The sequence below is a fragment of the Vitis riparia genome, chromosome 11 (genome assembly GCF_004353265.1).
Source record: "Vitis riparia cultivar Riparia Gloire de Montpellier isolate 1030 chromosome 11, EGFV_Vit.rip_1.0, whole genome shotgun sequence".
NCBI classification, from domain to species: domain Eukaryota; kingdom Viridiplantae; phylum Streptophyta; class Magnoliopsida; order Vitales; family Vitaceae; genus Vitis; species Vitis riparia.
The window spans coordinates 10,075,726-10,089,336 of record NC_048441.1 but is presented as its reverse complement, the minus strand read 5'-3'; the positions used below and the strand labels follow the sequence as shown (position 1 = coordinate 10,089,336).

At 34.2% G+C, this 13,611-nt stretch overlaps 1 protein-coding gene across 1 annotated transcript; it reads left to right on the top strand.

The window, feature by feature from the left end:
* The first annotated feature begins 671 nt into the window (after positions 1-671).
* LOC117925193 (serine carboxypeptidase II-2-like) lies at positions 672-13,179 on the top strand. Its single transcript, XM_034844121.1, has 10 exons — positions 672-1,092; positions 2,077-2,184; positions 3,061-3,156; positions 3,257-3,349; positions 7,213-7,298; positions 7,386-7,649; positions 7,996-8,129; positions 9,221-9,316; positions 12,443-12,548; positions 12,638-13,179. Exons 1-10 carry the CDS (start codon positions 828-830, stop codon positions 12,797-12,799), a joined length of 1,410 nt encoding a protein of 469 aa, XP_034700012.1. The 5' UTR covers positions 672-827; the 3' UTR covers positions 12,800-13,179.
* The last annotated feature ends 432 nt before the right edge of the window (positions 13,180-13,611 follow it).

Sequence of the window (13,611 nt, the reverse complement as noted above, 5' to 3'; positions counted from 1 at the left end):
TTTTTTTTTTCTTTCTAAAAATTATAAACCCACTCTTCTAAACTCTTTCTACACTTCTCTCTAATTTTTCTAAAATTTAAAAATTGATGCAAAAAGATAAATTACCAATATCTCCTTCAAACCAATCCAAGTTACAAATTCTACTAATTTTTTTTTCTATTTTAGTGTAAGGTCGGTGAGTGCATTTTAATTTTAATATTTATTTTTAAATTTCAAATAACTATTGAAATTTGATTTAGAAAGATACAGACACACAATACATGTTATAAAAATAATTTAATAGTTATTTGATTAAAATGGTCAATAAAAACTTAAATTTTGAAATTTAGCATTTTATTTTTTATTTTTGATCTCATTTTGATAAAAATATTTTTATTATTTTTTTGTAAAAAAAATATTTTTTGAAAAACCTATTTAAAATGATAAAAGATATTTATGTTAAAAAAATGGATTATTTTTTTAAATAAAAACATGAGAAAAGTTACATCCACGATTTGAGGATGATGCTAACCCTTTTAACACCAAATATTTCTATTTGTTTATGTTTTTAATAAAAAATTGCCACTAGAAGAAAAGTATTTCTGAAAAAAAAAAGAAAAAAGAAAAAAAAAAAAAGAGCCTATCAGAGAGGGAGATTCCAAGAATGATGTTAGAAAGAGTAGACCAAACTAAGCAGTCAGTTTCTTGTTACATATTCAGCACATCCAACAGGGTATGAGGTGGATTCTTCAGCAGCCATAGGTCTATAACAAAACCACCTTTATCCATAATCTCCAACACCCTTTTCCTCATCATCCTCCTCCTCCATCCCCAATACCCCTCCAGAAATGCTGAGTCTGAAATGGGTCTTTGTTCTTCAAATCTTGTTCACTCTGATCTATCTCAATACACCCGCTTCTTCTTCTGATCCACTTGTTCAGCAACGGTTGGACAAGGTCCAGCACCTACCTGGCCAGGCCTTTAATATCTCGTTTGCTCACTATTCTGGGTATGTCACGGTCAATGAGGACTCTGGGAGGGCTCTCTTCTACTGGTTCATTGAGGCTGCTGAAGACCCTTCTTCTAAGCCTCTGGTTCTTTGGCTTAATGGAGGTCAATCTTTTGCCCCCACCCTTTTCAATCATTTTGTCTGTGTTTGTGTTGATTCTAGTAATTGGATTGTTGTACGGATTGATTTCGATTGTTCTTTGCTAATCTTGTATTTGACTAGCAATGATTTTTTACCAACTTATGTAAATGGTGGAATGATGCTATTAGTCTTTTGCCTGTATTTACTGGAAAAGGGATTTGCTTGGTTACCAAGAAAAGAGAGGAAAAGGAAAGTACTACTAATTAAGTCATTGCCCGTTAGGTGTAGTTTACTATCTATACCCTTATCATTAGTTTTTCTATTGATGTTTTGCTTGTATTCATGCAATTATAAATATGGAATTATGGATGGTTTGGCATGGTGTTTCAAATCTTTTTGTGTGATTGAATAGTTATTATGATTGGTGATACTTATTAGAGTTTCATTTTGTAAACATCTTTCTGGGTTACTAGTTTGTACCAGATGATATCAGTGATTAGAATGTAATGTTTGCTCTCTGTCTTGCATTGTTTGAATAATAATTTTGAGTTATTTGTTTTCAGAGTGTTTAGCTGCAGAGAAGACTGAAGAAAATAAATCTAAAATCTTACATTTTTCTGCTGTTTATACAAAAGTTCAAAAAATTAAACCAATTGTCATGTCTTAATGAAGTTAATTTTTTGTTTTTTCAATTTCATAGGGAAAAGGAACGAAGAAATTGCCTTTTCTTTTCCTTCAATTGCTCGGGATGCAAACCAAGCATCATAGAAAAAAAATGTTTTATCTCCCTTTATCTTTGTTTATTTCTTAGTTATGATGTCAAGGGTTTTATCACTTATTCCCACATGCATCCATTGGAATGACTCAGTGGCTGAAAATTTCCTAATGTCCATGTTACTTTTTCTTTTCTCAATTTTGGTCATTGATAATTGACAGTTTGATTTGTTTCTTGCTTCACTCGAATACAAATTTATGAAATGGGCTTCTGAATCTGGTTTTTTCTGTAGGGCCTGGATGTTCATCCATTGCTTATGGGCAGTCAGAGGAAATAGGCCCTTTTCACATTAAAGAAGATGGCAAGACCCTTTATTTGAATCCATACTCTTGGAATCAAGGTAAGAATTTTCTTAAGTTTTGTCAGCAAAGCGCTATTATTTTTAAGGGTTGAGTCAATCAAAACAATAGCATCAAGACTGAGCCTATTTAATAAATGGATTTAGAGGAGGTGGGTATAGGTTTGAGTTCCCGAATCCAAATCTAGTTTTTTTTGGAAGATTTTACAATTGAGGATTTAGATTTTTGTGAAATTCATGGTGGAGTTTAAATCCCCACACCTGTGGTTTTGAATTAACAGCTGAGAGGTGTAAATAAGAACTCCATACCACCTGGTACTTGAAATCCAAATCCAAGTGAATGAGGGGTAATATAAAAATTAAATCTTTATATGTCTGCTTCTGTGAGTCGGTTAAATAGTCCTATACCTTTGATGAACAATAACTCGATCCTGTGCATCATATTGCTCTCTCTGAAATGGGATGGAAATATTTGGCATTTGACATAATTGGGTCCTCCTTAAAATGTCATGTCGTTTGGTTACATTAAGGTCAAGTCCAATAGATTATCATCTTCAAGGGTCATGTCACCAAAGCTCAAGTTTAGTGGTGCCAACTGCATCTCATGTTCATCTTTAGTCAACTATTTAGAAAATAGTATTCTGGCTTTATTTATGTAAAAGTATATTGTATAGTTAGACATAGATCTTCAAGTAAAAGTTTACATGTTCCGTAGGAACGATGATGTGAGATTCAGCATTGTTGAAAGAATATCTATAACAAGTATGTTGTTTAGACAGCTGTTCCAGGAGTATAAACTAGGACATTTTGCTCTCTCTCTATATATCTATGTATATATATAACAAAAGATTAAAGTTTCAATGTGATTCTTACAAGTTATATGAAAACAATTGTCCAAATTCTTTTACTATTTTACAGTTGCCAATATTCTATTCCTTGACTCCCCTGTTGGAGTTGGCTTTTCATATTCAAATACTTCTTCAGACGTGTCAACAAATGGAGATATAAGGACTGGTATTTCTTTAACCCTTTTGTATATGATTATCCTGGTCCAAAGTATATGCTGTGATTGCTATGCTAATGCTTGTGCATCTAATTGTCATTTGTTCTTCAGCTAAGGACTCATTAGCATTTTTGTTAAAGTGGTTTGAGCGTTTTCCACAGTATAAAGGAAGAGACTTCTACATCACAGGAGAGAGTTATGCAGGTTTGTGATGATGCATTTAATTTTTTTTATAGTTTCTTTCGTTCTGTTTTCTTTTGTTTGGCTGATACTACCATGGAGCTAAACATGGAACCTTCCCTTGATGTAGAACAGAAGGAGAAAATAAGGGAAAGAAGGGAATTAGATGAAAATAGAAAAGGGAAATTAGGTGAGAAAATTATAGAGATTAGATGAGAAATATAGGAAAGGAGGGAGAGAAAGAAAAGCTGCAGATTCTTTGAATAATTTTAAATAACAATAGTAGTTTCAAAGTACATCCCCATTTATAAGCAATTCAAGAAGCCTAAAGGAAATAAAATATTAACTGATAGAATACTTGCTGAAACAGGAAAGCTTAACTTGTAAGAATAAAACTCCTATGTTTGACAGATTGGAAACCTAAGATGATGTGAATAGGAGTCTCTCTTATCCCTTATAACTAAGCCTAAAATAAACTTGAAATGGGTGGTCTTAATACTTGCCAATTATCCTTGGTAGAAAAGGACTTGATTTCATGAGCTGTGGGTGTGGTATTGCTCAAGAAGGTTAGGTTCAAGCCGCTGAAACTCATCATTTCTAATCAATATTGTAAAACTAATTGGAGGATCCATCCAGTTTGACAGGATAACCTTGATACCCACCTTGAGTGGATCTAATAACCTTATCATCAAGCACATCCGTTTTATGCTCCATGTGTGTACATAGAAAAGGTGGAGGTTTGGGACCCTTTAAATTTGTAGCTATACTTGTAGAAGCAATATCTAATAAAAAAAGAGGCTCAAGGTGCCTCGGTAAGTTCATGTATCCTTCACATTGAAAATTGGACTGATATTCATATCATGTGATAAGTCATGTAAGTATGCATTAAGTTCAAATTTGCAAATGATATGGAAAACCCCATTGGCTTTAGTAAACAGCTTCTTGGAGGAATGTTTGAGATATCTCGTAGGACAAATGTGGATCATGACATAATTTTCCAAGTCTTAATTTCTACAATACACATCAACAATAGGATTATAATTTCATTTCTTAATGAAATTTGATGTTGTAGATCAACATGAAGACCATTCACCCATCAAAAAAAAAAAAAAAAAAAAAAGCTCAACATGAAGACCATGAATATGCTGAGCAAAGGATTTTATATGTTAGGATTCTTAAGGTGTGATTTAGAAGGTAACATGATGAGGTCAATATGTTGGTGAGGAGAAAGATCACAAACAATCTCAAGTGGTAATATATCTATAGAGCAGTGACAGAATTCTCATAGACAAACTATGTCATTAGCAATATTAAATTCCAATTAGCTTGTTTGTCTTACACAAGACTCGTAAGCATGTTTGTCCTACACATGACTCTTAAGCGAGTCTCCTACAACTTATGGTTAAAATCCTTATTTTGACCATCAATATATGGATGAAAGGCTAAAGAAAATCTCAAATTGGCCAAAATTCAATAAGCCTAAGGGAATATAATACTAATTGATACAATACTAGCTAAAGCATGAAAACTAAAGTGAAAAATATAAAACTTGTAATTTTGATAAGAATTGGAATCCTTAGTGTCCATTTGGATATACTTTGTGTTTCTTGTTTTTAAAATCAGAAAATAGTAGTAGCTTTTATTTAAGATATAAGAATACTTTGAAGCTTACATTGAAAAAGTCATAGTTTTAAAAACTGTTTTAAAAAATTAATGTGTTAAAAGATTTTATTACCTCAAATTTTAAAATTTCTGGAAGTGATTTTTAAAGACATGAGGTAAAACTATACTTTTTATAGAAGATGTTCTACTTTTATATTGAAATTTTTTTATTTTAAAACAAAAAATAGAAAGTGTATCCAAATAGGCTCTCACTTGGCACCTACATCTATGCCTATTATAAACTTGAAATGGGTGGTCTTGAACCCCATCATCCCTAGTTCCCCCCGATCTCTTGCCACTTAAGCCAGGTCTCAAGGGCCTTTGGGATGATGCATTTATTTGTTAATCACTTAATATAGTGTATCAGAGAAACTATTTCTTCTAGACTGATCCATATACATGTGCAATAGTGAAATAGATGTAGTTATGGAGTTTTTTAGCTTGATCATATCTGCTCATCCAGATAATTCTAGCCCCAATATATATTGTCCTGCTTTATGAAGTAAAAATTATAATTAAGGCAGATAAATTCATTTTTTTTTGTTTTTCTTTTGAATCATTTTTCAGCAGGACCAAATTAGATACTTTTTTTAATAATTAATGTTAAATTGATGATAATTTTTATGCTCTTATAGTGAATCATATTAATGTCATGCATAATCTGTGATAATTGTCTTACAAAAGAAAAAGAAAAAAAGAAAAGGTCTAGTTATTATCTCCAATTTGGCTGAATATTCTAGAAGTTGTTTCTCCCCACTCCCCTGAAGACATGACCCTCATTAAAAAAGTAGAGAAAAAGAGAAGTCATTGCAAGAGTTGCCTTCAAATCACAAGTTATCAACATGCATTTGTGAAGGTCATTGTCTTCTCGGAAGAGCTAAGGGTCTTCATCTATCGAGTCTTACCACCAATCTGGAAAGGCCTATTAGGATACTATTAATCTTCTTGCAAAAGGTGGTGCATACAGAATATCCTCATATATGAAGAGAATCTTCTTAATTAGTTTCTTTTGAGTTAGTATTTTATCTTGTTACGACCGAGATGAGTAGAGAAGATAAACCATATGATAGGAGAGAAAAGCAAAGTGAGGAGAAGCAAAATTTTTATATTTTCTTTTGGTTGGCTGCAAATGAGGGTTGAAGAAGAGTATAAACACAGAAGAAAACCCAAACGCAGTTTTTATTCCCTTACTGTCCATTCTTTCTGAATCATCCTACTCAAAAGGTTTTTAAGTTGAAACAAGAATTCTGTTATTATATCTTTTCCCTCCTCTCCACATATAAACAACTGAGAGATATTGAAAAGCTAATTGAATAACCTTTTCTTGTCCTTGCTTCTCAAATGTAATTCTGTGCTAGTCCTTACAAAAGATATTTGTTTTTCCCGAGAAGGGAAGGGTTGTGTTGTATCATTTTAGTGTTGTTTTTTTTTTTTTTTTTAAATTTTTTTTGGGATTTTCTATATTTCCCCTTGCATTTGTAACTATCTCTTTATGTATCCATTGCTCTTAAATGCACTAAATTTTGCCTACTGAAGAACTAGATGACCATAGCGACCTTTGTGGTTCCCTATTTGCATGAAAAGCATTCCGCTTTTTTTAAGTTATATGATGTAAATCTGGAACTACCCTACTTGGTTTCAATATGAATACTTAAAAAAATTGAATTTCAAGCAAATCAAAATCTCATTTCTAGGCCTAGTTCACAAACAACTTATTCATGGTTGGTCAAATCAACTTTCAAATTGCATATTTTTTTAATTCTGTAATTACCATATGATATACAAGCACCAAATCAAGGTTCAATGAAAGAAAATTTCAAGTTCAAAGACTTCTGGTCTAAATTCAAATCTTTCAGAAAAGAGCCTAGCCCTTTTAATGTCAATGAAATGAATAGTATGATATTCATAGCGAAACTCTAACATCAACGACAAAAATATTGTCCCCACAACCTTTTCATTCAATCTTTCCCTCAAAAAGAGAAAAACAGAACCACTTACATCTGAAAGGATAGTTCAGATTTATGGTAACTAATTTTGGTTTTGTCCGCACAAAAGGTATGGGCTGAATAAAAATAGGAGGCATGGTAAAAATTAAGGGGAATGGTTAATTAAGCATGGACTAACCTTCAAGGCTAATGAAAATTGTATTCCTTTCTTTTCTTATATTGAGTTTGGGGGTTAAATATGTCCTTTCTTATGATTTTTGATTGAATTCCGTGTCTCAGGGCATTATGTTCCTCAGCTAAGCCAAGCTATTGTAAGGCACAACTCAGCAACTAAGGCAAAATCAATTAATCTAAAGGGTTACATGGTATGGTCCTTTTTCTTGCAATAATAAGGTTAGATAGTCATTTTCATTATTGGAAAGAGTTAACAAACTAATATATATGTGGTGTAGGTGGGAAATGCTCTGACTGACGATTTCCATGACCACTTGGGGGTTTTCCAGTTTATGTGGTCAGCTGGTATGATTTCTGATCAAACATACAAGCTACTGAATGTGTTCTGTGACTTTCAGCCATTTATACACTCCTCAGCATCATGTGATAAGATTATGGACATTGCAAGTGAAGAAATGGGGAACGTTGACCCATACAGCATTTTTACTCCTCCTTGCAGTGTCAAAGTTGACTTTTCAAATCAGCTAATGAAAAGATTGATTGTGAGTTGCAAATTTTGAATTATCTACTTTGCAGTATGTTTAAGCTCTTATTTTATTTTAGGAGTAAATTAATTTTCATGTTCAGGCAGGTTTTGCATATAACACAGGGACATTTAGAAAAACCCCTAAATTTGGCCAGTTGATGCACCATATTTTGCTAATCTTTGGGGCTGGTTTATCTTGATTATTTACTTCATATATAAATTCATGGATTAATCTGAGCTCCAGTCATAATAACCTGGGATGGAAGTTTAGAACTTGCTTTAGAAGAAACTTCTAAAAATATAGCTGTGACTTTTGAAATATTTTTGTCAGATCATTAATTATATGTAATTTCATCTGATAGAGGGTTGGTCGCATCAGCCAGAGGTATGATCCATGCACAGAGCAGCACTCAGTTGTATACTACAACCTACCTGAGGTTCAACAGGCACTTCATGTTTATACTGATAATGCACCATCTAAATGGGCAACCTGCAGGTAAAGCTTTTTTTTGGAGAAATACTCAGAAACCGTTAAGAATATTGCCCCCCTAGATTGCAAGATAACTTGTAATGAAAAAAACCTAGTAGCTCAAAGGGTCTTTTTGGCTGGATGGAAATCCATTCCTGATCAAGGATAACATGTGGACATGCCAGAATACATTAGTAAAGTGACTGGTTTGACCCCGTTAATGTGAACTTTGACAGTGAAAGACACAGTGATTTAGAAGGTGTAGAATACAGTGAGAGGGGAGGAAGATAATCCAGCCATCTAGGTTGGGACTTAGTAAAATATGTACAAGCAGGAATTTTGTGTTAAAACTACCTTTGATAAGTGTTCGTGTTAAACTTTTTCAACCTGCAAGTGAATTAGACTAGGTTATTGTTTAAAATTGTGTGGGGAGGATATCCTTATCTGGTTTTTTACTTTCCCTGGAAACAAAAAAAAAAAAAAAGAAAAAAAAAAGACACTCTTTACATCTTCAATTAACATATGATGTTAGTATCCATCTAATCTATGTAAAAACTTCTACTAGGGAGAATTGCTTAGAAGCTTTTGTTGTTTGATGAGTCAATTCCAGAATGATAATTTTCATGGGCAACCCATGATTAGCTCAACTAGTCGATGCTCTCTTTCTCACATGAGAGGTCTCAGGTTTGAATCCCAGGCTTTCTTGATACACAGTTCTAGGGGGAGGGTCATGTATTTGTGGGTTTCCCCACCCCTTTGTAAGCAGGCTAGTGGGGTTTGGCACCAAAAAATGTGACAAGAACTACATCTTGTACTTGTTGTATTGAACTTGTGATATCTTTTCCAGCCGTTCTCTAGATTATATGATATTTTTAAGATTTTATATTCTAGGATATGGTTTTTAATATTCTATAAATTTTATTGCTAGTGTACCACATGTGACAAGTACTGGATCTTGTACTTCATTGAACTTACCATATATTTTTCAGTCTTCTTACTTATAAAAAAAAAAATATTTTTCAGTCTTCTGAATAACATAATATTTGCTTGATTTATAGCTTTGGGTAAGTGACTTAGTAATATGTTTGTTAACATCTTGTTGCTGTTGCTATTATCAGTGATGAGGTTTCTGCTACTTGGAAAGATTCTCCCAAGACAGTACTTGACGTTTATCGTGAACTTATACATGCGGGACTCCGTATTTGGATATTCAGGTTTCTCTAAACATTTGACATCATTTCCCTTAAAATTGCTTGCTTGCATTATAAATTGAAATGAGAAAGTAGTTGACCATATTGTTAGGATTATGTTTTGTGTTGATTTGATTTAGTGGTTGCTCTTATGGATTTCCCTGAATTTTTTCTGTGTTTTGGAATATTATATCATAGAGTTGGGTGTTTCCTAAGCTCACATGTGAGACTTGGACAACTCAAGCCACTTAACGTTGCTAAGTCAACCTTTCCCCAAACTTAGCTTTCTATGCTAAGCAACCCGACTTGGCTTGGAAGTTTTGAACGAACAAAGGAAGCACACTTGAAGAACCCTTGAAGAATGAAAGCTTTTATTGCTCAAAGACACTTTACAATGCTTTAGGAAGCTCAAGTGCTTGGTGTCTTTGTCAAATGAGGCCACCACCTATTTATAGACACCAAGAAAACTCTTTGGAACCCTCAAGGGTTCCCTACTATAAAATTTTCTAGAAAGTCCTACACAAATGCTATGTACAAGAGCTTTCAAGAATTCTCTAGAAGAGTCCACACTGCTCTATCTTTTCCCATCCATGTGTGAATGTCTCCAGAGTCTTTTAAAAGCTTCTTGCTCCCTTGTATAAGCTCATGTTAGGGATCATTTTGAGCAGGTTGTGACAATTAGCTACATAAAAAGGGGCAGCTGCATGAATTAATTACATTGGACAGTTAAAAAGAGAGTAGTTTCGATTATTATGTTGATATGAAGATATTAAGATGTATACATAGCGAAAGAATAAAGTCATAAACATAGTTGTGAAAGGCGCGCCTAGGCTTGGGGCGGCATGACGCCACCCTCCGACGCCTCGCCTGAAGGCAGGCGATGCCCCTTCATGAAGGCGCCGCGTAGGTGTGCAAGGCGCGACACGGTCGCCTGACTCGCCTCCGGCCAGGTACATCCTCCTTCTTCTCCTTCTCCTTCAGTCGCCGTCAGGTTGCAGAGGGTTGGGGTTGAGAAGCCCTAATTTTTTTTTTTTTGGTCCAAAATGACGTCGTTTTGGAGCCTGTTCCTTTAAAAAAAAAAAAACAGGCCAAAACGACGCCGTTTTGGCCCTGTTTTCCCTTCCAAGCCCCCTTTTCTTGTATTTTTGAATCCGACACCACTCCCAATCATGCAGCCGTGTAGTGGAGAAGTGAAGAAGAAGAAGAAGATGAGGAAAAATAGGAGAAAAATAGAGGGAAAATAGTCACGTACCTTCCAAGACCTCATCATGTTGATTAAATTGAAGTTTTGGATGATATTTGATGATTTATGTGTTTAGGACAAATAAATGATTGTTAAATTTGATTATATTATATAAAAATATATATGTAAATTAGGGTGCACCTCACTTCACTAAAGTCTGCGCCTTGGTGCGCCTTGAGCCTTTTAAAACTATGGTCATAAAATTGTCTAGAGTAGCCTTGTAGTAAGCACATCCTGTTGGACAACACTTCTAGATGCTTCTTAGACATGTCTTGCGACACTTGGATATATTGTTATGATTTTCTTTCTTAAACTTGCAAACAATGAGCTAAAACTCAGCTAATACATGCTGGATTATGTAAAGGAAAAATTGTTGTGGTCAATATGCAAATTATGAAAAAGTTTGACCATTTTGAGAAAATCAAACAGAACAATGGTTGCAATCTCTAGGAGCAGTTGCAATTGTAAATAATATATTCTTGTGTCCTCCCCATGTTCACAGCCTTTGGGTTTGCTCCTCTGTTCTTGTTCATATTTATACAATTATAGAGTGCTTTGAAATATGAAGGCTCTAAAGTGGGTGAGCTGGTGGAGACATGAATGAGAGCAATCCTACAGGCTGCAACGCATGATATGCAAATGGATTGATGTGCAAAATTGGGCATGATTCAATATGGGAAAACATTATAGAATTTGAAAGCAAATGACTAATAGTTTCAGTATGGTTAAGATTGTGTTATCATAGTAGAGTTTATGCTTATACATGTTGCCTAAACAATATAACTTCGTATAGAGTCTCATAGAAACATTGCAGATGTAAAGCCCACAGGTCTAGTTGAGTGTAGGGCAAATCCACTTATTATGAAAAACAAGTTTACAGATGTACTTCGACCCTAATGCTATCTTCTCTGAAGGGACTTTTTTGGCCAGCCCCTACACGTTGCTTCATATTCATGACAGTTTCTTAGTGGACACCTCAACTCTTTGCTGAAGGTGGATGCAATATTCTCTACCCTAGTAGATTAGGTCACACCAATATACATGAAAAGACATTGAGTGTCATGATTTTTAAAGTAAATGAAAAAAGCAAAATCTTTTCAGAGCGCTTGAGGGCTCTCGAGGGGCACTTGAGCGCTGCATGTATTTTTTTGTTTTCTAACAGATGTTTCAAAAACTGAAATTTGTATGCCCATGTGAACATTTTGCATTATAATTACACTTACCAAAATGTCATACCACATACTTGCAAATGAACCTTTGAAGCCGAAAAGTCCTATGGAAGTATGTAGATCTAGAACGGTGGTATTAGGAACAAAATTGTCAACCTATATCTAGCTAATCTAGCTCACTGACACTATTTGCACAAGTATGCTGTAGGGAAAGTGGGCACTCTCCATATCCATTTTATCTTGACCTTTATCATTAAAAGTTTTGTATATTTTTCTAAATTAAAATTAAATACACTTTGAACAGGTTGTCATATAACTCATATTGTGTTCTTTTATGTGAGAACATTGGTGGATATGATATTGCATGTCTTTTTATAAGAATATTGCATGTTGTTATCTATTATGGTTAATTTCTTGGAGTTTGTTTTAAATGTCTTAGGAAGGACCGATAAATTTATGAGACATTTGCAGAAGGATTAATTTGAAATTGTGTTAAGGGTATATCATTCTCATCATCATCATCATCTTCTTCTTCTTGTTTTTGTTCCTCAATTGATGAGTTTGAAACCATCTGGTCATCCAACCACTTTAGATAGTATTCACCTAACATGCGTAGGTAAGTCACATTGTCTTAGTGACATGCATGGAGCTGGAAAATGCTTCAAGCCTTCATGTTCCAGTGTTTTCAAACAGATTCATAAGCGAATAATCTTACATTTCATTTTGCCTTTATGACAGTGGTGATACAGATGCCATAATCCCAGTTACATCCACCCGGTACAGTGTAGATGCTCTCAAGCTTCCAACGGTGGGCCCATGGCGTGCTTGGTATGACGATGGACAGGTAATTTCTTAATTGAATGAACTGTTTCCCCCAGTTTTCATATTGTATATTGCAGGCCAGGAATTAATACAATGGTGTTAAACATGCAGGTGGGAGGATGGAGCCAAGAGTATGCGGGGCTTACTTTTGTTACAGTGAGGGGAGCAGGGCATGAAGTTCCTCTGCATAAACCCAAACAAGCTCTCACACTTGTCAAGGCCTTCTTAAAAGGAACCTCAATGCCCTCCTTGGAGCAACTGGCTGATTCTTGAATTTTTTAAGCAAAGCTTTGTATTGGAAGAAAGAAAAGCTGCCATGGACATGAAGAAGTGGACTGAAATCAGGAAATTCAAAGCCTGCAACATTCTTAAAAACATCTTATGTGGCTCCTGCTTTCTATTTTTAACTCACTTTTTTAGGGATTTGTAAAAAATAAACTTGTCACAAACATTGTGGGTTTTTACAGGGATGTTCAAAATTCCAAAAACAGCTTCTAAGTTTCTGCCATCCACCATCTGCTTGGAAGGATTCTATCAAATATGATGGGATTGCTTGGAAAATTATCTTTAGACCTCAAGCATGTTTTCCTTGAAAATATTCACCTAATATAAACAATTTGTGATTGAAAATAAATATTACTCTGTTGTAATAAGCTCGCTTCTATATTTCTAATGTTGGATACCATCCCTTTATAAACCAATATATATATATAGTCATGAATTTTTTCTAATGTGGGATATCATCCCACTATAAACCAACAAAATTGACTATAGATTGACTTGTTCTCAATTGTATGTATATTGTTTGATTTGCGTCCTGTTTTAAACCAACTAAATTAACTATAGATTGACTTATTCCCAAGTGTACGGATATTGTTTGTTTTACGTCCAATAGACTTTCGTGGCTTTAAAACATGTTTATATTGTTAAGGAAAGTTTATATATATATATATATATAATGTCATGAACTTTTTGTTGCGGGATATCATCCATCTCTAAACCAATTAGAGTGACTTCAGGGAATTCATAAATTAATCATCTAGTATTTATGCTCCATTTGGAAAAGTTGAGGTTAAACTGTTGAA

Coding starts and splice junctions, on each gene's coding strand:
- LOC117925193 (XM_034844121.1), top strand. CDS start 828: ATGCTGAGTCTGAAATGGGTCTTTGTTCTTCAAATCTTGTTCACTCTG. Junction 1,093..2,076: donor GGTTCTTTGGCTTAATGGAG/GTCAATCTTTTG, acceptor TTTTTTCTGTAG/GGCCTGGATGTTCATCCATT. Junction 3,157..3,256: donor AAATGGAGATATAAGGACTG/GTATTTCTTTAA, acceptor TTTGTTCTTCAG/CTAAGGACTCATTAGCATTT.